Source organism: Heptranchias perlo, chromosome 1, assembly GCF_035084215.1.
Source record: "Heptranchias perlo isolate sHepPer1 chromosome 1, sHepPer1.hap1, whole genome shotgun sequence".
Lineage (NCBI taxonomy): Eukaryota > Metazoa > Chordata > Chondrichthyes > Hexanchiformes > Hexanchidae > Heptranchias > Heptranchias perlo.
In genome coordinates, this window is record NC_090325.1 from 136,319,274 (window position 1) to 136,346,614 (window position 27,341).

Genomic DNA, 27,341 nt, shown 5'->3' on the forward strand with positions numbered 1-27,341 from the left:
GGTGGAGGCCAAACTTTGTCCCAAGTGACGGAGTGGCCTCCTGCAATGGGTGAGGGTCTCCCCCTCACAACTGTCAAATGGACCTTTGCAGCTGCCACAGGCTGACAGCTGCAACACGTCCATTCGACCTGGGAGTTTTTCCCCCAGTGTGGGAAACAGTCCCATTTTGTTCTAAAATCCCACATAGTCCCTTAATCAGGTCAGTTAATGACCTGAAATACCTAAATAAATACTGTCAAGTGGCATCCCGCTGGCTTTAATTGCCTGCGGGATTCCCACCAGCGGGGGCTGCGCGCGCACGCCAGCGCATCAGCAGGGAACCCGGAAGTGCGTGGGTTCGGGTCGGGCTCCAGTACCGCGCCGGGATTCTCCGATTTTCGGAGCCCCCCCCGCAGGAAACGCACCCGATAGCGGGTGCTAAAATAGAGCCCCAAAACACTGCCACAGATTGGTAACTTAGTGTGTTAAAAATCAATTGTAGGAGCAAACCTGCATCTCACAGACTCAGGGTTGCGCCTACAATTGATTTTTAGCACACTGAGTTACCAATCACAGGCACGTCCTAGAGAGATGAGGGAAGATGAAAGGAAGAGTTGCCTAGGTCACTCATGCAACATCTGATAGCAGCTTCAGAGCAACTTGCATGCAGGAAAAAATTAAGAAGTATCATCGTGGAGCCTCAGTCATGTGACAGCAGCGGCCTGGGCGGAAGAGGGTAAAGGAGAGGGACCGGGAAAAAAGCAGGAAGAACCTGTACAACAAGAATGGTACGGTAAATGTAATAAAAATCAAAACACTTTAGTAAATAGTTGACTTCCGTAATGGACTTACTACCAGGACAAGAGACTGAAATGCACTGCAGCCAAAGTAAAACATTACTTATAAGAAAGATAAATTACTTTGTTTCTTCCTTCCAGATGTCGCCCCTCCTTTCTTGAAGGGGCTGACTATGGCTGGGGTAGAGTTCCACAAATGCCTGTTTGCTGTTAAGCAGATTAGCCTGTGCTGATATTTGTAATAGCTCATTTGTGAATTGAGATTCAAATGAGAGGACCCAATAAGTAAAAGCAGGATTACTGATATTTATGGATGGCGAAACAATCCACAGACAAGCCAGGGGCACAGCACGTTTGGGTGTCAGCACGATAGGCCATCGAGTGGCAAGATGTAGGTTTGTCTCACACTCAGCTAAGTCTCTGTCAGCAAGGTGGGTCAGCCCATGCTGCAGTCAGTCACCAACTGGTCGTTAGTCACACAGTGGGTGTGCTGTTGGTAGAGAGCTGACAGCAGAGTCAAATCAAGAGAAAAAAAAAATCACTGTTAACTAATAAATAATGAATGAAAATATACAATCTAGAAAGGATATTGGATATTAGAGCACGGGTAATAGTTAAAATTAAACTGCTTGCAGTTATTTTTTTGTCCCTCTATTTATAAAAAAAATAAAGTCTACTCATTACTGTAATGTGTACCCAAATCTGGACTTTCATCAACCTTAACCTGAAAGTTCACAATTGAAACATCCATCACAGTGAGAAGCACAAACTCACAGCAAATCCAAATTTGATTAGTTCAGTTGGGCTTGAACAACGTAGGGCTTTGCTCAGTTCAGGCTTAGAGTTTGAGCAAAATTGTGGAATTTCCTATTTAGCAATAGTAGTCTGGGGTTGAACTGATCAAAGAAAAGGACATTCTTGGGCTAGAGCAGGTTTTCACTGGTACAACGGACTGGGAATGTGGCTGGGATTGGCATAGGTTAGCTGAAAATAGAGGCTGCTCCTCGCTAATGTGAAACCATGGAGGACTGGGTGAGATTGAAAATGTTAGTTTAGCAGAGTTATCTCACCGTGTGTGCTGACAGCATCTGCGTGCTGCATGGACAAGTTTAATTTTCTGTTTCATCGATCAATATTCTCGGACAGTTAGTGTCACAGAAGCTCATACTTGGCCAGTAGTTTCCTGTGGGTTATTACCTCCCCCAAGTGGAATATTAAAAAAGTGCACTTGAGTGACATTTGTGTCAGAGAGCTGAAAGGGCTAATTTGCGATGGTCCTTCAAAAAGTAAAATTGCAAGGGCAAAAAGCTTGTGACTTTATTATAAAAGGTTTTCAGGTGAATTATCAGCTGAATATGGAGAGGGAATGTTAACGCAGTTCAAAAAGAGCATGCCATTGTTGAGAATACTACAGAATGCTCACATTCTCCATGTTAATGTTGTCCACAGCATATGGAGGAGGCGTACTATGAAAGGTTAATGGAATGGAAAAGCCACAAATTGTCTTCACTTTTCCCTCAAGGCCCACCGCTCCCCCCCCCCCCCCACAAGTCTCTGCAGTGCATTTAAGAAAATCACCTGTTAGTTCTGCACAATAAAATGTGAATAAAAATCACAAAAAACTAAAACTAATAAAAATGTAATTGTGACAAACACTATTCTCAGAGATTTTGTTGCACTGCAGCCTTTTCCATGGCTTGAAAGTAGACAGATGTTTCTCTTCCCCTCCCCCTCCCCACACACCTCATGGTTGATGATGTTGCAAGTCTGGTGCAACTGAAAACATTTCAATATTAAAAACAGATTGTAGAGATTGGATTGACACAAAAACCAGTTTATAGCACGATTGTATGACTTAAACTTTGGGACTTTGCGTCTTTTTTCTTTTAAAGTCTATCACACAATGTTCTAACTGTTATGTTGGTAAACAAAAGGCTTTTATTTTTGTTTCTAAGCATAATACAATAGTGTGAAAATATGGATTGCTTTTTAAACCAGGCTTACAGAAGGGCAAGGAGTCACCCACTTTGTACAGATATTCTTTGGCAAACTGTTTTGAAATCTCTTGATGACATTTCTGTTTCCAGGATCTTTGGTCACATCAGCTTCCGCTCAGACTGGGAACTGGTAAAAGTCGACTTCAGACCATCCTTCCGCAGACAGTGTTTACCTGATGACTACGATTCATGGGACCTGATGAACCAGGTATCGTAGAGTGAAATAAAAAAACACAAATACTGGAAATATCTAATTGGTGCTGAACACACCTGAAAACGTCATAACCTGTCTTTTCCTTTACAGATTTTGACTAACGTGCTGAGGATTTACAGAATTTCCTGTTTTATTTCAGATTTCCAGTATTTGCAGTTTTCTCATTTGGAATGTGTAGAGTGAGTCCATCTGCTCATGACCTTAACCTGGAACAGAGGGTTTCCACTGGGTAGAAATAGATAAACTTTAGTCCCTTTAAGCCATGTCCTCCCAAAACCAAACACTATCATACTTAAGTGTTGTGTAAAACAAATAGGAAAGCTGTAGTATCCTCATAGGCAGAATGAGAAATGTTACAATGGGACATGGGTAGTTCAGAGTATCAATGCAGCATGCCACAAGGTGGTAAGAGTCAGGTTTATAATAAGCAATTGTGGTTAGTCGTAACTTTATCAGCGCATGCGATCTACTTTCTCAAGGACAGGAAGGGTAGCTCATGCAGCATTAATCCAGCTGAGTTGCATTGACAGAGCCTTGGCGACAGGTTATCTGCTCACCCTTGTCGCTGGGATCGTGAAAGACAGGATTAAAAAATAGATAATAATCAGGGAATAAGTAAAACGATGGGCTGAAATTCCTCAGTCATTTTGATGGAGTCCTGCCATAACTGCGCTGAGTGTTTGCCGGAACAGCTGTAAGCTCTACCGGGACCCAGATAAGCTGATTCCAGGCTTCATGTGAACCTTACAAGGCCGAGAATGCTGAGGAGTCAGGCCAAGGACACCCAAGGCCAAAGATCCTACAGCTCCGGGCTGGAGTATGCTGCCTTGTGGATTGTTGCTGATGTGCCAAGGAAAAGAGGCACATGGATGGCAGATGTGAGGCCCACATCCAGAGTCCAGGCCTGGGTCAGCTTTTTAAAGAAAATTTCTAAGAGCAGTCCCCTTGAGGGAGGGGAGGTGCAGAAGGGAGGTGGAGTGTGACAACACCCCCGGCCCGGCCAGCAACACTGCATTTTGCGGCCTCCTGGGGCAGGCGGGTACCTGAGATGTGCCTGTGGTGGAATGAGCACCTGTCAGCCTCATAAAGATTAGACACCAACAGTGTGACCGTTGTAAGTACTGAAATCGCGACCCATGGAATTCCAACCTCTATGGGGGTCATTTTGGCTTTGGCTGATAGCAATTCAGTCACCTGTTATACATCTCTCCCGATTTTCATTTCCATAGAAGTCAATGAAAACAAAAATCGGGGGTGATGTACAACGGGCGGCTGAATCAAAATCACTCGTTTTACACCAGCATCCAAAGTCAAAATTACCCCCTATATATTTAATCTAAATTAATGTATACAATGTACTGAACAACCTAGTAATTAATTGGAAACAATAATCTATAATACATTTCTATTAGTCATTGGCATGGACAACTTTTGCTGTACCCAAAACCAGATGTGAATACGGTGCGGAGTGAGATGATAGTTTAAGTTCTGAGATTTACTGTGTGCTGATGAATATCGTTAACTATCTTAATAACCTAATAATTATTAATGCCTCCATATCATGATGCTAGTGAAAAATAGACCCTCATTTAAAAAAAAATAATTTTTAGGGCGCGATTTTAAACTGAAATTGCAGGTGCGTTGTGGGGCAGGGGGGGCTGCGAAAATTGCAGAAATGCAGTGCGGGTTCGGAAGCCGGCTCCAACCCGCCGACTTCCGAGTTTCCCACAGACGCACCTGTGTGCGCGCAGGCATCCTGAATCCGGAAGTTCCGCCAGCAATTATAGCCGACGGGATGATAGTTAAACAACCAACTGTACCTCATACTTAAGGCACTTTACTTGTGACGTATTAGGTAGTTAGAACGATTTTTAACTTACCTGGGCGGCTTTCCCACGGCTTCTGATTCACGCCTGGAAGGGCCGGATCAGGCAAAAAGGAAACAAAATAAATTAAACAACAAACCATTGCACAAAGTTAAAACACAAAATCAACCTACCATTCCACCCTGCTCTGATGTCCGATGTCTCCCTCTCTGATTTCCCCCTCTTCCCCCCCCCCCCCCACCGATGTCCCCCTGGTGTCCCCCTCTTCACCCTCCCAATCTCCCCCCGATCACCCCCCCCAATGTCCCCCCGATCTTCCCCGATCCTCCCCTCTCCCCCCCCGATCTTCCCCTCTTCCCCCCCCCAATCCTCCGCTCTACCCCCATCTTCCATTCTCTCCCCCCCGCCCCCCCGATCTTCCGTTCCAGCGCCGGATGACGTCTCGCTCTCTCTCTTTCTCACTTCACCTCCCCCCCCCCCCCCCCCCCCCCGCCCCCGGTTGGCAGCCAGCCTGTCGAACAGGCTGGCTGCCGGGTGCGAAACCCGGAAGGAACTTTAATCACCATCAACTACATTGCGATCGCGTCTGAAACGGAAAGTTTTTTTAATTTGGGTTTGCCCTGCACCTTCACCCCCCCCCCCCACCCACCCCAGCTGCCAACCCACCACCATTTCAAAATTGAGCCCTTAGTGTCTGGTTTACATCTTAGCAATCTTTGTAAAGCCCAGTAAAATAAATCTAGACTTGACTGATTCAAAAGTAGTCAGTGATTGATAAAATTTATGTGTCGTGCCTTATAAATGGCTTCACTTCTGACCAAGCAGGACTGACATGTATTACCACAAGAAAAGCGAGACATTGCTGTCCTCCTGGTACTTGCACTGTCAGATGCTCTTATGCTGCACATTTTGCCGGCAGACGTTTGTTCTTTTCACTCCCACGCAAAACAATCTACTAACTCTCATCTCCTTTTGTTCAGACATGCAGCATTACAATAAGAACAACTGTCAGCGTCAGGCCTGGAGTAATAACCAATTGTCCATTGCCCAGAGATTCCTTCCCTATAATTAATGTAAAATGAAATAAAGGAAATATCACTATTGAAAATGTATTTTTAAAAATCCTGTAATCTCAAACAATGCCTCCTATATTCTTTTACAGTTTTGGGTTCCTCATTTGAAATTTTAGCCAGCAGCATGCCCACAGGAGCCTAACTTCAGAAGGCTGCTTCTGCTTTCAAGTGCCTTCAACCAGGCCTCACTATCAGCTCTATAAAATTGGAAGAAGCTCCTTATAGTGATAATAGGCTCTGATATCATTATAAGCTGTAACTGGAATGCTCGGCAGTTGTTCTTCAACTCTGCTGAGTTTTGTTCCACCACATGCATAACCCTGTCAGATCCCCTAGCCTGAGCCTTAATGTAGATCCTTGATGCTTGCATTGGAGATGGGGGTAGGGGGAAACCATTAAATATGTCAGTAGCACCGACCGACAGATACAAAGGTACTCAAAAAATATGCAGTGATGCTATTTGAGTTACTAAGTAGGGAGGTACCCTCTGTGTGCTGTGTGTGACAAAATCATACATTCTTTTTATGATTTTACTTACGATTTCACTACACAAAGTGCACAGGGAAATCTCCACCCCCCCCCCCCCCCCAAGATGAAAATCCAAGACATTCTGACATATAATAGGCAAGACCACAGTTTACCTGAAGTCCCGTTTCATTAGGCACTATTTTATCTAACAGTTTTATTATACATTCTGTGTGATTTTCTCAATCCAACAGTATTGATAATGTAAGGTTTGACTATTAAGAAATATGATTTTAAAAAGGTGATGATTGAAAGAGTTATATGAAACAGTCCAATTTCAGGCTCAATGTACTAATCTGTATATAATGATCAGCAATATGTTTCTGTTTAGGATGAGCATTGTATCATGGGAGAGCAGAGACAATTCCGCAAGCGGAAAATATCCTCATGGTGTATTAAAGGAAAGAACTTCACCTCAGCCCTTACGTCGAGACCTTGCCAGTGCACAGAGTTTGATTTTGAGTGGTAATTACTTGTTCCTTTGACAGTTTAACCAGGGGCCTGTACAATACGTTAGAATTACTAATGACAAGATTAGAAATTGCTTGATATAAGATTAGAGCTTAAATAATTAAGAACCATTGCCTTATTTGGTTTATACTTTCTATGTGAATACCAGCCTGTGTGACACATGTTAATAGAAAGATGTAAAGTATACAAGCTAACAACTTGTAGTCTTGAGGAAGGGCCGCAGGCTTGAAACTTCGACTGCAGTTTTTCCACAGATGCTGCCTGACTTGCTGAGTATTTCCAGCTTTTCCTGTTTTTTATTTTCAGACTTCCAGCATCTACAGTATTTTATATTTTGTAACAATTTCTTGTATGGTTTTTCCTCCAAATTTCTCCCCTCCCTTTCTGTTGTGGTATAGTTTGATGTGTGCTATCCAAATCTGATACAGTTCTCATCCAACATCCTGCACCTACACTTTCCAGAAAGGTTAATGCAGTTGGGGAGCAGGCACCCTGACTGATTTTTTTTTTTGTACACTCTCTCTTTTAACCCAATTGCAGTGCCCCAAATTATGTCCTGGCTGAGATCAACTAACTCAGCACAGATCAAAACATGTATTTACCAAAAAAGCCATCGGGGAATAGGGTTTATGTGGTTTAACACTTAGTTATAACATGTAGAAACTATGACATTCCTCTATACCATTCAATTAAATAAATCCTAAAAGCACTGCTTGTCAAATCATATGAGTAGATCACAGAACCTACTGTATTTCACTGTCTGCCATCTGACACCAACTAGCAATAAAATTAAAACTGAAAATGCTTTGTAAATATTAAATAGAATAACACACAGACTGAGGTGCATTTGAAGGTACTAATCCATCTTAGTGTTGAGCTAACAGGGTAAATTTACAAATTAGTGCTCCTGGTGCAGAGTCTCGTGCAACAGGAATTTGGGTGTGGGAGCATTATTTTCCGCATTGAGAGTGCTAATTTGTAAAATCTACCCTGACATTGCTAAATTGAGTACTCACGTTGAGTGACATCCTGACAATCCCTTAGTATGTTACTGTCCTGTAGCGTGCTTCAGATTGTGTGTAACCAAGGGCAGTACGTTTTTCATACGCAATATATCAAGCTCTGTTGATTTAGTGGAGCTTCAAGGACTCTTCAAAGTAAAGCACTCTGTGCAAAATGTACTATCCTAGGAATACATAATGGCTTTGTTATTTCCTGCTAATCAATAGTGTACTATCACCAGTTAAACATACAGTGATTGGGGGTAATTTTGACGTTGGGTGATAGTGTAAAATGGGCGATATCAAATCAGCCTCCTGTTATACATTAAGTCAATGGAACTGAAAACCGGGAAAAATGTATAATTGGTATCACCCATTCTACACTATCACCCAATTTCAAAATTACCCCCATTGTGTCCCAATCTCCAGTGTAGACATTAGCATTCATCAACCACATAGAGCATCCAGCACAATAAAGTATATATATATATATTAAACTAGCTAAGAATGAACAGGATGGGAGGTAATTTTAAATTTGGTAATAGTGTAAAATGGGCGACATTGGATTGGCCGCCCAATATACATCTCTCCCGATTTTCCTTTCCATTGACTTCAATCGAACGGGTTTTACACTATTGTCAGAAGTTAAAATGACGCTGATCAGTTTTGGAGCCAGCAGGAACATGTACATTGGTCTCTAAAGTGAACTCCATATAATCTAGAACTAAACACTAATCCATTACTGAACGTTACGGGGTAGAGATTCCTCAGCACTATTTTAAGTGAATTGGTTCATGCTTTTGGATGAAATTAACTTGTATGCTATTTTAACAAAAATGTTAACTTATACTGAATTGATTTCTCCGAATGCATTAACCAATTCATTAAAAATAACACACGGAGGAATTTCTACCCCTCTATATATAACCTATCTTAGCGGAGTTCCTTAATGTGCCAGTTATTTTGAATCTGTAGGGTAGATTTTCAGCTTGCCACTTGGGCATGAAACTGGGGTACAGATCGGCCACCTGTTATAGAAATATTTGGAAATGAAAATTGGGTGCTTTCACTAACAGTTGTCTGATCCGCAGCACCAGTTTTACTTCTAGACGACAAGTTGAAAATCTACCCGTGTTGCTTGAATGCTTTCACCTGTTTAGCCTTCATTTGATCATTGTTATTTTTTTGTAGTGACTATGGATTTGAACAGCAAGCAAATGGCAGATGTGTCCCAGCATTTTGGTACAATCCAGATTCACCTTCTGAGGACTGTAAATTGGGACAGACGTACACCAGAAGCTCAGGGTAGGTACTGCACATGTCAGGAAAGAAAAGAAACTTGTACTGTGAGAGCTGATGCTTCATAACTCTCCCTCCATCCTTTCATTGGTCTGTGTGTACAGTGTCATGGGACATGTTGGTAACTGCGTTCTTCTAATATACGAATGTTTGTTTTTGACCACGAACAGCAGTCTCCTCCTCCTTGTATCCCTCCCCCATGTCAGTGAGGTACATGGGTGTATTGAGATGAAAGCCATCTTCTCTTGTGAACCTCATGGGATAGATTTTTGTCTTCACTGCCTGGGCAGTAAAGAAAGAAAGAACTTGCATTTATATAGGCCATGTGAGACCTCAGGATGTCCCAAAGTGCTTTACAACCAATGAAGCGTAGTCACTCTTGTAATATAAAAAGAACAGCAGTAAATTTGTGCACAGCAAGGTCCCACAAACAGCAATGAGACAATGACCAGATAATCTGTTTTTGTGATGGTGGCTGAGGGATAAATATTGGCCAGGACCCTGGGGAGAACTCCCCTGCTCTTCTTCGAATAATGTAATTTACATCCACCTGAGAGGACAGATTTATCGTCTCGTTCGAAAGACGGCACCCCCGACAGTGCAGCACTCCCGCAGTGCACTCTCTGAAGTGGGACTTGAACCCACAACCTTCTGACTCTGATGTGAGAATGCTACCTCTGAGATAAGGCTGATGTAATCTGGCAGAGTGGTTCGCCTGGTCATTGTAGAAACCACCAAATTTTCATTCCATATAAATCAATTTGATGAAAATCGGGCAAGTTTAACAACGGACAGGCGATCTGCTCTGCCAGAATACCGTCCAGGCGGTGAAGGTGAAAATTTACCCCCACATCATTATATCCTCTTTTTAATTGTGAGAGTTGTACAAAGCTCTGTGGCAGAAGTGAAAATTCATAAAATTGATCCTTTATATTGAAAATCTATCACCCTAGGAATTTATTCCAAAGGACACCACTACTCCCAATAAAATGAGAAAAAAATTAGTATTCTGCATGCTTTCAGAATACTAATCTTTTTTTATTTTATTGGGAACAGTGGTGTCCTTTTCATTGGTAGCATTACTATTGTTACACTGCACTTCAGCACTGGTACCATGCCAAGATTTCCATTGTGCCAGCACTAAAAGCAAAGTGATAACCACCAGTGCAAGTTCCATATCTGGAATGTATTGATTTAAATGAGGAAACTTCAAAGTACTGGTATGACATAGATCATTGCTTATCACATTCTCTACTGTCTTTCTAATTTCTGTTTCTGTTGACTAAAAAGAGCTTACTATTCAATCAGATGAAAACATAAGGGCCGATTATAACCCTGTCCACTCAGCGGAAACCAGGCAGGCAGGCAGTTAAAATCGTCTGTATGACTCAGCCACCGACATCCCACATTGATCCTGCAGGCTACAATTTTAACCTGCTCTTTTGAGCAGGCAAGAGCGACTTCATTAAATATGCAGATCGGGTTCTGATGGCATCATCGGTGTCAGGGCCAGAGAGGCCGAAAAAGCTAAGTTTTTAAAACTTTTTTTGACATTATTTGTGGGGTCAGGAAGTGCAGGAGTTTTCCTCCTGTCCCCACAGGGAAAGTTTAGGCCTCTACTACCCCAAGTTCCCTGGAAACCGCCCTGAGGTATACAGATGAGGCCCGGGAGTTAAAGTCTCCTGGGCCTCATGCTGCTGAGGTCCGGATGGTTTGCTGACCGCCTTGGCACTCGCCTGCCCGATTCCCATCCTGAATTAAAATCGGGGCTAGAGTGCCAGTCGAGAACTCAGCATAAATTATACTCTATGCATGTGTTCAAGCATGCATGGACACAGCCCTGTCCCTTCTCTCATCTATAATAGTATAAACACCAAAATTGCATTGTGGCTTCTAATCTATTGGAATCTGCTCAATAACAGTAACCTAAACAAACTATCTTCCATCACTAAAACAGTAATATTCCTTTTAAATGGAAAACATATTATTTTAGAAAATAACAGCTTATAGAAAAAAACGCTTGCACTGTTAAAACATAGACTTTACGTTGTTAATAGCAGCCCTTTACTTGAACCAGAGGAATTAAATAAAGACATTCCATTTTTCTCTCAATATTAAACTGGCAAATCCACATGTCAAAAACAAAACTCTGTTCCAAGCGAATAAACCCCAATTATCCACTCTTTATACTCAACACATTAGTTGACGTTTCCAAATTTTAGCTAGAGATAGCAGCATCGAACCAATTTTATGTATAATATAGGTTTTCTCTGAGTTATTGTTTTTGTTTAGACTGAATTGCAAAATTAGCATTTTCTTTCTACAATTATAGAAATCTTGAACCAAATACATTTCTTGGTACAAGTTGCATGTAAGTCAAGAATTTAATGTAAGATTATGGCTTGGTTCTCCTGGTCTCCTGCCATAACTCCAACCAGATACCGGTGGAAACTCCAGAGGAACGTCATAAAGAGCCGTTTTCAGCCTTTTACACAGTTCTCCAGGGTTTCTGCCAGTCTCCTGCTGAAGTTACGGTATGAAAGCAGGAGACCTACAGAATTTCAGGACCTATGCAGATATTACAGATGAAAAAAATTTCATATGGAACATAACAAAGTGAATGCGGAAGCTCTGGAGAAGGAGGGGAGTTCAGGCAGAAGTCATAGAGAAGAACAGGATTTAGATCCTGCAAAAAGAGTTCCTGGAGTTGGGAAGTAAATTAAGGCTTCAGAGGTAGCAATCACAGGATAATTACCAATGTCACATGCTAGATTAGGGAGGTAAATGCATCATGAAAAATGTGGTGTAGGTCCCCGATTTACATAGGTAAGCAAATTCATGAGACTTAATGGTTTACATCTGAGGATCCTGAGAAAAACGAGGGAAGAAATAGCAGAGGCTCTGACTATACTTTTGCAAACAAAGGAAAATTGTGCCAGAGGATTGAAGGGTACAAAATATGACACCTCTCTTCAAAAAAAAGAGACAGGGATAAGCCAGGAAATTCTAGGCCAGTTAGTCCTACTTGTTGCTAAACTACTACGGGATTAATTTTCTCAGGTTATCTCCCGCTCCGCTGCTGAAAATTTTATGCTTGTAAGTGAGGTTTCTGCCAACCTTCCATCAAAGTTACGACGATTAAATTACAAAGCACTTGGAGAAACAGGAGTTAATCCGGCCCATGAAAATGGTAAACAGAATCCTTGGCTTTGTATTTAGGGGCATAAAATACAAAAGCAAGGAGATAATATTGAACTTATACAAGATGGCAGTTAGAGTATTATGTACAGTTTTGGGTACACCAATTTGGGAAGGATACAAAAGCAATGGAAAAGGCACAGGGGAGATGTTATCTGCGATGAAAGGTTACAATTATAAGTGAGACTTAAGAAGTTAGGGCTTTTTTCACTCGAGCTGAGAAAGTTAGTATGTGATCAAATAAAGATCTTCAAGATTATGATGGGTGAATAAAATAAAAAGTGATAGATTGTTTCCACTGGTTTGTGAGTTGGTAACAAAAGAACAGACACAAATCACAAAAAGAATTAAAGGGAGGTTAGAGAAAAATTCCTTACACAGAGGGTGCTTAGAATGTGGAATTCTCTGCCACCAAACCGTTGTTGATGCAGAGTCCATGAATTCTTTAAAAGGGCAATACATAGTTACTTGAAAAAGATGAATATTAAAAAGGTATGAGAGCCATGCAGGAGAATGGGTTTAGACTAGGTTGCTCACATGGAAAAAAACACCAGTGATGATGTGAGAATGGCCTATTTCGGTGCTGTAGCATTCTCTGATTCTGATTCTGTGAGATGTTGCCTTCCACCTCAAGACCTTAAATTTAAGTCTGAGTTTTCTGCTTTTCTCCATAGTTTTCTTGACTCTGTATTCTGGGTGTTCAAGAAGGGTCAAGTAGAGGAGACTTCACCTCAGTCCCTGCTGCCCATTGCCTCAGTGTTGTGTTTAGTTAGTAGCAGGTGAACATCCTATGTGAAATGCTGCACTGCACTAACCTGTCCCAATTCCGTAGCAGTATTATTAGGAAACAGAGCATGTAAGGCTCAGAAGTGACCATCAGCATATGTTTCTGTTTCTGTATTGATAATAAAAGATACAGTGGTTCTAATACAGCAAAGAGCACAAAAGATATTTCAAATTCTTGACTCCGGAGGCACCCACATCCTGAGAAGATGATTTTTGCTGGTACATTTGAAGGCAGTTGTGCTGTGACAGTAAACACTGTGGCAGGCAGTGTGGGTTACCTTCAACTTGGGCCTTGTGTTTGTGGAGCTATTTATCTGATGCTCTGAAATCTGGTTCACAGTATAAACTGGGTAGACTCCATGTCATAGGAGCCAAGGATATGAGAGAAGTGCTTCTTTCTGAGGTGTTTCTGCAATAAAAATGTAACAGATGAGGTGTTGATCAGCCTGCTGACGGCTTGTTTTCATTCAGAGGCTTGTGACTGGTTGTGAAGTTGGTAATCTTGCAGGCTCCTAATGCTGCTGTTTTAGAGTAATTTTGATCAGTGTTTTTCTCTTCAGACTGGGAAACATCTCGGAACAATTTCCATCCAGCACTGAAGGCAGGAGGAAGAAAGATACAAACACAAATGTATTGTGTAGAATCTGCAGTGTGCCAAGAAACATTCTCCCTCCCTCTCTCTCTCTCTCTGTGAACATATAATGTATAAGATATGTGTATCTGTATAAGCTGTTCTGGATGTTAAAGCTCTCTCTGTGTTGAACAGTTATAGGAAAGTGGCGCTAAATGTCTGTAAGGGCGGTGTGGACAAACGGCAAGGATCCGTGCAGTACCGATGCCCGTTAATGGCTCCTAAAGGGCTCCGTATAATCACAAAAGGAGAAAGACTAGCAGTCAACCCCGGCGATAATGTTACATTCTTGATATCACAGGATCAGGTAACAGGAGCCTTTCTGATTCTATCAGACCAGTGTTTGCCGATAATTCTTCATTTCCACAGCTCAGATGCTAGAGCATGCACTAGGCTATGGGAAATCTGTGGCTTGGCCATTGATATCCAGTATCATTTCTTCTATATTTCTCTGTTCTCAGCAACCAGCAGGGTGAAATTTGTAAGACATCTATAGGTGTTGTTCTGTTGTTATGCCAACTCATGCATGTGCATGCCCACTGATACACACACAAACACACATACACTCGTGTAGCCTTTCCTAAAGGTAGGTCAAATCTGTTGCCATTGCCCTAAATTGGTCTGAAACATAAAGGGAGAAGGGGACAATGGAGATTTCTAAACCTTTATGATGGTAATGTTCTCCTAATTATAATAAATATATGGGGCACGATTTTAAAAATGAAAAATGGGTTTGTTAGTGGAGGGGGCATTCAAAATTGCAACCATTTCAGACCCGCCTCCAACCTGCCCATTTCCGGTTTTCACCGGGGCGCGATGAGGGGAGGGTGACCAACTCACTCCCAGGAGGCGGGTCAGGCCTTGAACCTTTCAAGGAGGCTGTGGGCCTCCTCTTACCACAGTTTCCAATTTCAACCCCAGGGGGCCAGGATTCCTGAGCCTTCTCTTTCACACCATGTGAAAGGAGACGAGAAGGCCCAAGACTAACAGGTAGGTGCCTTTCTGGCACAGCTTGTGGGCCCGGAGGAGCAGGAGTGCTTCCCCCAGGCCCAAAAAACCTACCTGCAGTGACCCCCCCAATGATCGCGGACCCCCGACCCTGATCCCCCCGAACGATCGTGGACCCCCGACCTCAATCCTTCCCAACGATCGCGGACCCCCGCAATGACCCCCGACATCCCACTGTGACTGATCCCTGATCCCTCCCCCCATGACTGACTCCACCCGTGCCAACCCATGCCTCTGTGCCCCATGCCAACCCGTGGCCCCCATGCCCCCCTCCCCCATCCATACAAACAAAGACTTACCTGAAGACTTACCTGAACACATCTCCCTGGCTGCTGTCCCGTCCGACTGAGGCCAGCCTGTCAATCAGTAAACCGACAAAAAAAATAAAAGATATTCTTACGTCAAAATCGTATGGACGTCCGGGGAACCCGTACTTCCTGGTTTCCTGTCCGCAATTTGACCCCCCTGCCCCCTTCCCGGCTCGGAGTCAAAATCATGCCCGTGGTCTGTGATGTTACTGTGATATAAGTTACACAAGTTCTTTTATTGTGAGTGATTCAGGTGATTTCTCCCACCCCATCATCTGCAAGAACTGTTGCTGTCATGACAGTGATGGTTAGAGATCCTGAGAAATTCTGGCTATGGGCTCATTGAATTTATCCAGTGAGTAGATAGGAGAGAAAGGATTGGCCAGGGTTTCTACTCCTGATCGCTATTCAGCAATTTCTGCTGGAAGTGCACTTCGTATGTGCAGGTCGGGTGAGGACAGGATTAGGCTCCACAGTTGAATAGCTTGCTGACACTCATCGTCAAGCTCACAAATGAATAATGGCTACTTGAGCGCAGTCCTGAAACTGCAACTCCTGCCCATGGAACTGTGCCCTGGTGAGGAGCCCGTAACTTCAAGAGAGAGGGAGGTAAGGGCAGAAAGATCGATAAAGTTGATAGAGCAGTTTAAAAAAAAACTCTGCCTCCATAGTTGCATGGCAGACATATCACCAATAATTATTTATTTGACCCTTTACTTCTACATTGACTTAACAGTACACTTAGCTTCAGGTAAGTACTTTGCTGATTGAGCATAGAATGATAATATATCAAATCTCATCCAGGTGCCCACGTTGTGAGTGCAATTCCTGGTCCAGCCGTAACAATTGAATTCCTGTTCCTGATCCAGGGTTAATGCAAATAGTCCGTAGTAATTTCCATTTTGGAAGCTTGGCTAATGGAATATTTTCATTGAAGCATATGCCAGCCATTTGTACAACTTACCCTTTTAAAATATTTTCCTTGCAATTGTCTCCCCCACTCCTGCTGAATGCAGTGCTTTATGCTGGGTTACAGTTCGACAGGCACTGGCCCTCAAGTGCCTCACTAAATTGTCTATTCTTTGTGTATGAGACAAGGCATTGGCTGTCAATGGACTATTTATTCAGTGATGGAGACATCATAATCATCACCAGTCCTATCGTTCCCTGACATCCACCACCCTCACTGAGATTTGCTAGTTCAAAGATTGACCAGGCACCTTCTGGCATGGCACAGTGCCACACCTCCCAGCAAGCCATCAGGGAGCTTAAATTATGTAATTTTGCTTTTAAAAATTAGACTAACTAGTTGTAAATGGACTGAGGTTAAAAAAACATTAAAATAATACTTTTTAAAAATGTAGTTTATGAAGATTCTGATCCAAGAGTTACAGTTATGGTGCACACTCCACCCTTGATATCAAGCTCCAGTGAGGCTGAGCTCTTGTCTTTTTAAAGATGATTGAATGTAGTGGTTTTAGCCATTCATTACAATACATATCTCTTTGTAATGTAGAAAATGATGGGCTCTCAAGGGCTGAACCATAGTTGAGGTGAACCATTTGCATTTAATATAATTTTTTTCTTTTGTTATTTTTGAAGACAGTTTTAAAACTCACCCAGTCTTGTTGCTAGTTGTTCTTAACAACTTCTTCTCAATTTTTGAAAATATTAGTTAATTGAAAAACATGGAGATAACCAGATGCTTGGTGTGTAATTACTAGGATTCAGGTGTACCTGTTTGACCCTGAGCTGAGCTTTAAACCTCATCCTTATCAATCTCCAACATTGTCTGTTTCCTCCTTTGTAACATCATCTGGCTACCTTTCTCCCATCACTAACAAAACCCTCATCCAGGCCTTTCTCACCTCCAGGCTGAGCTTCTCCAGCACTCTCCTCACTGCCCTGCTGAGCTCCAACATACACAAACTCCAACTTGTCCAAATCAAGACCCATACTAAGTCCCTGTTGTTGGTTATCTCAATTGGTTACTCATTCTTCAATGAATTGAGTTCAAAATCTGAGACCTCATTTGTAAATCCCCCCATGGCCTTGCTTCACCCTACCTCAGCAACCTCCTCCAGCTCTACGTCATACCATCCAACCCACTGAGCATTTCCCCCTTCTCTCCATCATAGGCGACAGAACCTTTAACCATCATAGCCTTGAACTCTGGAACTCTCTTCCTCAATCATTCTACCTTGCCATGTCTTTCTCCACTTTTATAAACCTCCTCAAAACCTATCTCTTCGATCATATCTTTGGTCACCTTCCTAACTTTTCTAATTCCTGCATGGCATCCTTCTTCAAAATCACAGTGACACAGCTCCTCATTGTGAAGAAAATTCCAGAACAGGCTGTACCACAAAGTATATATACAATGTACACCTGTCTGTATGCAAATGTGATAATGGGTATCTAGTAAATTGCAACACAAGTAGAAAATCTTAGCAAATCATTTATTTCCTTAACATGACAAATGCAAAACAGTCTAAAAGCACACAGACATGGTACCATAATTTAATGACTACTAGTCCATTTCCTGCCTTTTTTCCCACCCTCCAGTTTTCTCCCCTTGTTTGTTGAAGACACTTGACTTATATTCCATTGGCACTGACAGGCCTCTGGCGCTGCTCTCATTTTCAATATGTGAGACTAGACATGTGACTAGTGAATGTTAGGAAGCTATTGAACTGTATGGCTATCACAGAAGAGCCTGATATCCCCATGTGTTTATTTACCGGCGATGATTATTGGGATTGGACTGGGAATCTTGGTTGATTTATTTCCCCCTCTCCTTAGCCTCGGGACACTGAGACCAAGTACAGTGCCCCTGCTGTCACTTTGGCAGAGATCAGCTAACTCAGTAGACTGGAAATTAAACCTTTTTTGAGAAAAACTTTCCCAATTACAGGAATGGGGGAGAGCAGTTGACTTTTCAATAGCTGGGGGTCCTTGTAGCCATTTTCCCCTGAAAATTCAGACAAAATACAGCATTGAAATCGTGCCAGAAATGTCTGGAAATTAGTGCATTGATATTCATATGGAAGTGTAAATTTCCAATTTGTGCCAGCAAATAGAATCAATTACAGAGTGCCTTTAGCATCAACTGTAGCTCTGACGTAAATTACAGGAATAAAATCAAGTGCATGTGTTAATAAGATCACAGCTGCTACCTTTTGTTGTCGCTCTCAGTAAATATATATATTTTATGATGATCACAACATTCTATTAATAGCCCTAGAATGAGCTAAAGATTCTAGCACTAGATGGTTAGTTTGCTTTGTAACTGTACACAGCTGAAAATGTTACGAAAGTTGTTAGCGCTTCATGTGAGAACGTGGCATCATTGAAGCACAGCACATCCGTTTCACTCTGGACTTCCGATCAACAATGACTTTCCACATTTGGATGTTGTCTCTGTGAAAAACCATCCTATAATACCAGTAATTGCACATGTGAATCATATATTTAAACTGATTGAAAAAAAACAACGCTTTAATGATAAAATTTACAGCAAGCAATTTAACCTGCCAGATTGAGGCAGTCTATTCATCAGCTGATGATTAGAAGCCAGTAAGTACTTCAAAGAGTGGGACTGTGGCTGTCTGATTACTTCTACTGAGAAATCAGAGCTGTCTGAAATGAATTTAGTGACAGTTCAGAACAAGTGTATTAAACTGAGATATCAGGCCTGTAGAATCAACGTATTTCAAACTAAAACTTGTCAGGACTATGACATCAAGAATTTAATTAAAATAATGTCCTCCCAGCCTAACTCTATGCATGTATTAGATCCCTGTAGCAATTCTTCTGATCCATACTCCTTGATGTCTATACACAGAACAACAATGTTGGCTGTAAAGCATTTTAAGACATCATCTCACTGTTACATCATTAATATTATGGTCCATCTCTTGATACTCAAGTAGGGAGACAACGATGCAGTGGGTTTGCATGATGGGCTTTCAGCTTCACGGTTAGATTTGAATCCAATCCAAACTGATGAAATATGGTCTAAACTCTAGTTCTTGTAAGGATCTGATGTGAAATGAATTTAGAGCAAAATCAATCCAGTTACCAGTGGGTGCAAGTTCCCACTACACAATTTTCCATAATTGGGACTAAATTGTCTCTGAGTTAGCAGTTGCGAGAAAATTTCACATTGGTGCACTCTGGATGTTCTTCTGGGCTTGTCGCTAACACACATCGTTGGAGATAGAGTAAAGGGAGTTTAAATGCTTGATGCTTACAGTGCACTAAAAGTGTGAAAGTGTTCCCTTCTCCAGGATTAATAGCCATCAACTTCATGAGTACAAAAGACACAGAGAAACAACGGTAACAAAACAACAAGCACATCAAATCATTTTTCTAAAATGATTTTTCAAAACCCAAGCTTGCGTCAATAGAATATTCCATGGGAAAATGTTGGAATGATTTGTATTACACTCACTTACGTATGTGGTGTCAGTAATCATTAAGTCGTTGTTATTTGTATGTTGTAAATCATGTCAAACATAACCCTATGCAGTGTCATCGATATGTACTTTTTATGGAGGAGGGTTATAATTCCCTTTATTATTATTGCCAGCTTTGTCTTTACAAAGAAACTCTGTGGGGCAGTTGGGTTTTCAGGACTTGGAAGAATTTGAATTCCACCGATTTCACTGTGTTTTATACAGTGGATATTTTTATTGAGACAAAACGACAGACCATTCTGCCATCAAAGCATCAATTCTGATGCTGTTATTGCTCTTGCTAGGAAGACAGCCAACAAATTAAATAGAAGAAATGCAGCTCACTGCTTGTCGGTGACGTCACTTCAAACTGTTTCTTGTTTCCACACAGATTCTCCTTGATAAACAGTCCAGGAACCATCAGTATAAAAGAAAAGCTGTGCTATGAGCAGATAAACCTTTTTTTCTCAATGTTCTCCACTGCTGTCCTGAAGGTTCCCACTTTTGCTATTATTCAGTTCCACAGGCATCCAAAGCCCTCTGATACCTTGCCTCAAGTGGCCATTCTTCATACGTGAGCCTAGAGTGCCAGCAGACTATTCATCTGTGGACGGTCTCACAGCTGAGCCCGATTCTCTTATTGCTTGACATCTGCATGTGCACAGTTTCCAGGAGGGGTCATTGAATAGTTTTCATGGAACAGGTACTCTTGGCTGACTCTTCCTCTCCCTAGCCCAGGGATGCTAAGGCAAATTGTAGTGTCCAGCTAACATCAGCCAACTCGAGAGATCAGTAATTGATGCTTCCAGTCTCTATGCCTTGGTACTACATCAGGATGTGCCTTTATTGATTAAGCCATCACGGGAGCCCAAGTAGATGTACTTAACGGGACAAGGAGTGTAGTATGCTTACCAGTAAGATAGATACTTAATTTGACTGGGATTTTGGGACTTACGAATCAACAGGTCTGCCTGACTCATAAAAACTAAAGTAAACCTCTTCATAATCAACAGTGCTTTATGCTCTTTTGTTGTAATGGTGTTTCTGTTTTGTTGTTAGGGTGATACATTAAACACAAAATATCAGGTGGATCTTGGAGATGGTTTTAAGGCCATTTATGTCAACCTTACACTGATGGATGAACCAATTCAGCACAGATATGAAAAACCAGGAATTTACCGTGTCTCTGTGAAAGCGGAAAACATTGCAGGATCTGACGAAGCCATGGTTTATATCCAGGTTAACTGTAAGTTGGTGCAGCACAAAAGTATACTTGGAGCACTGTTACATCCAATAAAATATTTGTTGACACTATTCCGCAAAAGAGGTTAGAGATGGAGTTTTGTACGAATCGTGACAATTTCCCCACATAGCCAAGGTCATCAGCAAATCTGCATGTTGTAGAATGGTTTTGAACAGCCAGTATATTATAGCAGGAAGAAACAGTCAAGCCCATCCACTCCTGAATTTGCAATTTTGCACCTTCAGGATTAGAAATCTTCCCATTCAGGATAGGAAAGTTTGTTTCTCTGTATGTGTATGCCAGTGTCCATTTTGTTTGTGAAAACATGTAACAATATTTGACAAGCTGTCATATTTCTTCAGAGTAAACTAAAAAAGAAAACTTCAGACGAGTGTATTTGGCTTTGGTGTAATGGGGCAGGTGATAATGGGATTATTTTCACTGGTTTTATTTCATTGCTTTTGTTATTTTAGCCTCATTTGTGCTGCTCATGAGCACTTGTACCTCACAGCTTTTAACGTAGAAATAAAAAAATCAAAAAGATATAGTATGGAGTCAGGATTAACATCAAATATAAGTGGGGATTGAGAGCTTATATTGTTATGAGTGCATTTACGCTATGGGGTGGAATTCCCAAAGGGGTTCCCCAAACCGCTGCCAAAGAAAGAAAGAACAAAGAAAGAAAGAATATTGTGCCTTTCATGATCTCAGGACATCCCAAAGTGCTTTACAGCCAATGAAGTACTTTTGAAGTGCAGTCACTGTTGCAATGTAGAGAGAAATGAGCATTTATGCAGTTTCTCTGGCCTTTCTGCTGACCTTCTGCCGAAGTTATATTGGATGAGCTGTAGTGTAAATCTGGAGTCAGGGTCCAACCAATTATGGAGAGAAACAGAATAGGACTTCTGGAGGACCATTTTAATTTGACCCTGCGTGATTTGTAACTCAAGTTTTAAAAAGTTCCTGAGGTTCCTTGCTCCTTCTGGACACTTTTTAAATCTACTTGTAGTTAGTTAGTGTAAACATTTACTGAGTGCAGACGGTCACTTAAATTTGAACTACTGACAGAGGAGTTCTCGGGGTACATGTAACACAGGCTGCACAAAGCTCTGGTACGGTAGGAGCCTGGTTGTGTAAACAGGATGCTGGCTGGAACCAATACTTAAGCTGGGACTAGTAACTACATAAATATGCATAAGATTATTTTTCTGTTCACTCTAGTGCTGCTTCCATACTAAAATTAAAAATGAAATGTAACCCTGGGACAAGGTTGAATGCTGTTCTTTCACACATCTGAAACCTGGCTTTGTAACAAGCCCAGACTGATGGAATGAAAGACTGCCCTCGCTCAGAAGTCCTTAAATATCCAATGTTACATGAATTTGGGTAACCTCAGCCAGTTCCTACTAAGCAGAAATTTGCACAAAACCGATTGGCCCTGAATTTCCATGGGCGTGGTCTCGATCTGCCACTGCAACTTCAGCCAGAGATTGGCACAACCCCCAGAGAAAAGGTGTAAACGTCCGTTTTCAGCTATTTACACCATTTCTCGAGGGGTTCCATCGATCTCCTACCAAAGTTACAACAGAAGACAGAAATTAGGGCAATTCAGCAGTCTCACTCGAAGAGGACATATGATTGATTAATGCTGGAAATGGAAAATTATAGAGAGCTTTGGGTTACAGCACATTGTTGAAACAGAATGGAGGGAGTTTATGATGCATCTGACCTTGCTACATCTCAGTCAGGAGTACTCACTGTACAACATGGGAAGTGTTGCACGCCCCAAAACTGACATTACTCATGTCAACGAGCCCAAAATCACTCCACATGCTAAATTTTCAGAATGTTATTTTTGTGTTTGTTATGTAACAGAAAGACGTGTATAGTTTGAAAGTCGAAAAAGAAATGCAATACTCAGATGCGTAGGGAAAAAATGTAGAGTTAACCAGTACGTATAAAGTAAAATCTTGTACAGAGGCTTATTGGTTGGGTAGCATTCTGTACAAATGTTTTGCTGATACAAATGTACTTGGTCTCCTCAGCTCCTCTCCAGGTGGTACATTTGGAGGCGCTGCCGGTCATTCGCAGGAACCAGCAAGTGAATCTATCAGCATTGGTGCAGCCCAGCAACTCCAACCTCACAGTCTTCCAGTGGTGGCTGGGGGACAAGCTTGAGGTGGGTGTCACCTCATACATAGTCTACTGATAAATTAGGAAGTATTGTTTGAAACAATAAAAAGAAAATATTTTCCATGTTTTTGCACCAATCTCTGCAGCCTCGTCTTACCCTGGAGAACAGTCTCATAACCAGCTTTAGTGAGAACGGTCAGATTAAAATCACAGTCCAGGCCTCATGTGGCAGTTCCATGGTTCAGGACTCTAAGGTGGTGAGGATATTTGGTAAGAAATCCAACTTTTTTTTGAAGTGTGGGTCTGTATCTGTTTCTGAACAGTTATTTACATGATATGTTACAGTGAAGTGAAAGATCGGTAAAACTTTGTGTGCAAAACTTTTGTAATACCGTGTAATACACATCTGTTCATCAGCTGACATAAGTAGATAGGCCATGTCATTGCCTGGCTGGTTCAGGGATTTGCAAGGCAAAGTGTAAAGGAATCAGTTAGACAATAGCTGCCGGAATTCTTCTCTTCGGGCGGATTTCCGCCAGGGCTGGACTTCTGGCCGCCCCTCCTGATCCACCCTAAAACCTGACCCACTTCCTCAGATGAGGGGTCATTTACTATGTACATCGAGTTCTTGGTAGGATTTCCACCATCAGGAGAGAGTCCGGCAGTGCGAGGGCGGAAAATCCCAGCATCAGCGAAGGATCTTTAACGAGCAGGAGAGCCCCGAAAATTGGACCAGCTGTCCCACTGAAGGCCTCAGCTGAGATTGGGGCTTTCAGCAGGTAAATGTTTGAGGCTGTCCGGAGGGAGATGAGTCCACCACAAGGCCTTCTTCCTCCATTGGGAGCCTTCAAGACTTTTACTGCTGCTTTCTGGGGCCTACTGCCACTTTGCACATGGCGGCCTCAAAAGTGGCAGTAAGTGGAGTGGACAGGAGAGAAATCCTTCAGGGACATGGCCCCACCCTCCCACTCCACCATTTGCATGTGACGGGTGGGGAAGAAGCAGCCAGTCCTGGCAGGGCAGGGGAGGGACATGGCCCCACCCTCCCACTCCACCATTTGCATGTGACGGGTGGGGAAGAAGCAGCCAGTCCTGGCAGGGCAGGGGAGGGAGAGGGAAATTCCATTTGGGGTAGGCCTCACCACCCAAATTTTCATCTCTGCCACGGTCCTGCACGATTTTGAGCGGGATTGCAGAGGAGAATTCCCCCCAACTACTGTTTGCACCAAAAAAACTTTAGTGAGTCTTTGGAAATTTGCCAGTCAGTTTGAGCCTAATTGAAAAGTGAAGAATTAAGAGTTGTGGAAGCTGATTTCAACCGTTTCAAAAATGTGTTCGTGTTAGTTCATAAATTCACTGACCCTGAGGTCCCAATGGGGAGCTTCACTCAAAGGGAGTGTGGGTTGGAGAATTGGCACTGCTGTTTTGTAGCCTTGCCCTCCAACTTGCGTTCTCTTTGACCATGGCTCCCTATGGAATGTGGGATCAATAAATTTATCCTGTATTGTCAACAGAATAAGTGTCCTATTAGCAATCCAGATAATCTCTGCATGGTTAATAGTATGTATGTAATGAATTCAAAAATTAAAATTTTGAAGTTGTGTCCCAACAAATGTGTCTGTGAGGTGAACACTGTTGTTTAAAGGACGTATGCCACAGCTAGTTTTCCATATTTCAAAGTAGTAACAAGTGCTGCATGTTTGCAAATTAACCAAAGGGCCAAATTTCTGAATGCATGCTCCCAGCATTAATGGACGGAAAATTGTGAGGAGCGCAGGCACCAATTCCTGATACACAGGCAGGTGAGCAAAGCTTTATACCCGGAGCATGCATTTGGAGGATTGATCTTTAAGTGATCAGCTGACATAAGTAGATAGGCCATGTCATTGCCTGGCTGGTTCAGGGATTTGCGAATCATCGCATCACTTGAGCATGATGCCATTATAACAAAATAGCTCTTTGATTCTTCGACAAACAAAAAGTTTACCAAAATTGTTTTGAAGAAGACAGTGGCCTTCAAATGGTTTAAACAAACGTAGCATCAACATTTAATACAGTTCCAGTACAAATGCATTTCTGTTTCAGATCAGTTGGAAGTCCTACCTCTTGAATTTTCTCAGAACATCGACAGTTACAATCCCAATGTGCCAGAATGGAGAGAAGATATTGGACAGGTTATATCGAGGATTTTAGCAGAGGTATTTGCTAATAAATGACTTACCCTACTCTAAATCACATACTTGAGAGCAGCTATAACATGATTATGCAGTATCATTCCAAGCTGGCAGACTGAGGTAGATTTTCAACTTGCTAACCGGGAAATGAAAATGGAAATGAAAGATCGGGTGGTTTCTATAGCAGCAGCTGATGCTCAGGTGGCAAGTTGGAAATCTACCTCAATGTATCAGATGCTGAACCATCTTACTGCACTACTTTGTTACTACTCTTCCAGGATGAAGTGACCATTTAAACAGTTAAATATCTGCCCAGTAATCTTGCATGTTTTAAGCCCATTTTCACCTGTCACTATCAACCAAAGTGTAATGCGATCTTCTTAAGGACCAAGTTGACAGATTTATCTGTCTCACGATCCAAAGACTATTTTATTTATTGACTACTCTGACTGAGAATATAACAATGTAGGAATGAGATAGGCCTTTCGGCCTTTCCAGCTCAAAGCAGGTCACAGAATCATAGAAGTTTACAGCACAGGAGGCCATCTGGCCATTGCACCTGTTCTGGTTATTTGAAAGAGCTATTTACTTAGTCCCGTTGTCTTGCCCTTTTTCCATAATCTTTCAAATTTTCCTGTTTCAAGATCCTTTCTCAATGTTTACCTATTCGAAACTCACATCCCACTATTCCATAATGACGCAACATTTTGAAATATTTTGCCAAATGTAGTAATCATTGTCTTTGTAGACAACAAGCATACCTGAGGAATTACTGTTGACAGTGGTAAGAGTGGGCCTGCCCACCACAGCAGAGCTGTACCTGCTTCCACCGACAGAGAAACCAAAGAGGAAAAGAAGCACAGCCACTGACAAGGTACCGAATTTAAGCCTTTATGGGAAAGTTGGTAATATAAAAATAAGTCAGAGCTATAAGAAAACAGCCAAACTTATAGAATTGTTCAAGGCATGAGTTTTACATAAAGGCAACATTAACTCACGTTTGCATCTTGCCTTTAACATAGCAAAATGTCCCAAAGCATTTCACAAAAGGTGGGAGTGGAGGGACAAACACTGAGGAGGAGTTAAGAGAAGGAAAAATAAAAGCAAAATACTATAGATGCTGGAAATCTGAAACAAAAAAGTGAAAATGCTGGAAACACTCAGCAAGTCAGGTAGCATCTGTGGAAAAAGGAAAAAAAAGTTAACGCTTTGGGTATAACCCTTTGAAGAAGTTAAGAGAAAGGTTGGGCGAGATGACTGAAATCATGGCTGAAGAGGTAGGCTTTGAGAAGGCTTTTAAAAGTGGGGAGAGATGTAGCAAGGTGGCGAGGTTTAGGAAGAAAATTGCAGAGTGCAGGGCTGTAATGGCTGAAGGTTCTGCCCGCCAATGGTGGAGTAGAGGGAGAGGGAGCATACAGTAAGCCAGAGTTCAAAGAGTGGAGGCTGCATCTTGGGATGTAGGGCTGGAGACGGATGCAGGGTTAGGATGGTGCGGGGGGAGGGAGGCAGACAGTGTAAACATTGTCCCCATGTAGGTATTTGTATTTTCTGATGATACTCATATTGACATTCAGGTTTATGTGCATCTTGACTTATGGTGCTTTTGTTCTTGTGGTATGAGCTGTCCTATTGTGTAAGTGTAAAATTCAGATAATTATCTTTACTGTAAACATGTACTGGAATTTCCATAAGCATTATTGTGAGTGATGTGAAGTACATGTGTACAATTGCCTACAATTATACTGATCTCCTATAATTATACTGTACTTTAATAATTATAATCAAATTAATAAATGGAACCTTAGGCTTCTCTGAACTGACTTCTAATTTAAATGTTAAGTATGGGGACTATTGTGTGCTGGATTCTGCCAACTGAAATTGCCTAATCTAGTCATTAACAATCAGAGTTTAAAGGTTGAAAAGGCTTCAGAAACCCTTACATAATTAATGCCAATTTAAATGTAATCCACGTATAGGAAAATACAGGCAGGTGATTTTACTTCACCAAGCAAACAATTGTAGACTAGCACTAGGGTGATAGTAACAGGTTTTTAAAGCATTACATGTTTGTTCCTATTCTCCAGATTAAAAGGTCAGTCCAACTAAAAATACTCGCCAACCAATTCAAAACAGCCATGGATCCGACATTCCTGCATTTGCCTCCCTAAATCACTCTGCCTCTCTACCCCCTTCCCCTCCTGCAAGACCCTCCTTAAAACCC

General features: G+C 41.9%; 1 protein-coding gene across 2 annotated transcripts in view; it reads left to right on the forward strand.

Moving 5' to 3' along the window:
• Positions 1–27,341, forward strand: part of sorcs2 (sortilin-related VPS10 domain containing receptor 2) — a 598,225-nt gene that overhangs the window by 549,105 nt on the left and 21,779 nt on the right. For both annotated transcript variants that reach the window (XM_067991267.1, XM_067991275.1), the window contains exons 15-23: positions 2,864–2,981; positions 6,743–6,876; positions 9,075–9,188; positions 13,933–14,104; positions 20,630–20,816; positions 22,859–22,992; positions 23,093–23,216; positions 25,032–25,144; positions 25,869–25,994. In XM_067991267.1, coding sequence (XP_067847368.1) covers positions 2,864–2,981; positions 6,743–6,876; positions 9,075–9,188; positions 13,933–14,104; positions 20,630–20,816; positions 22,859–22,992; positions 23,093–23,216; positions 25,032–25,144; positions 25,869–25,994 — 1,222 coding nt within the window. The remainder of the gene's footprint in view (positions 1–2,863; positions 2,982–6,742; positions 6,877–9,074; positions 9,189–13,932; positions 14,105–20,629; positions 20,817–22,858; positions 22,993–23,092; positions 23,217–25,031; positions 25,145–25,868; positions 25,995–27,341) is intronic.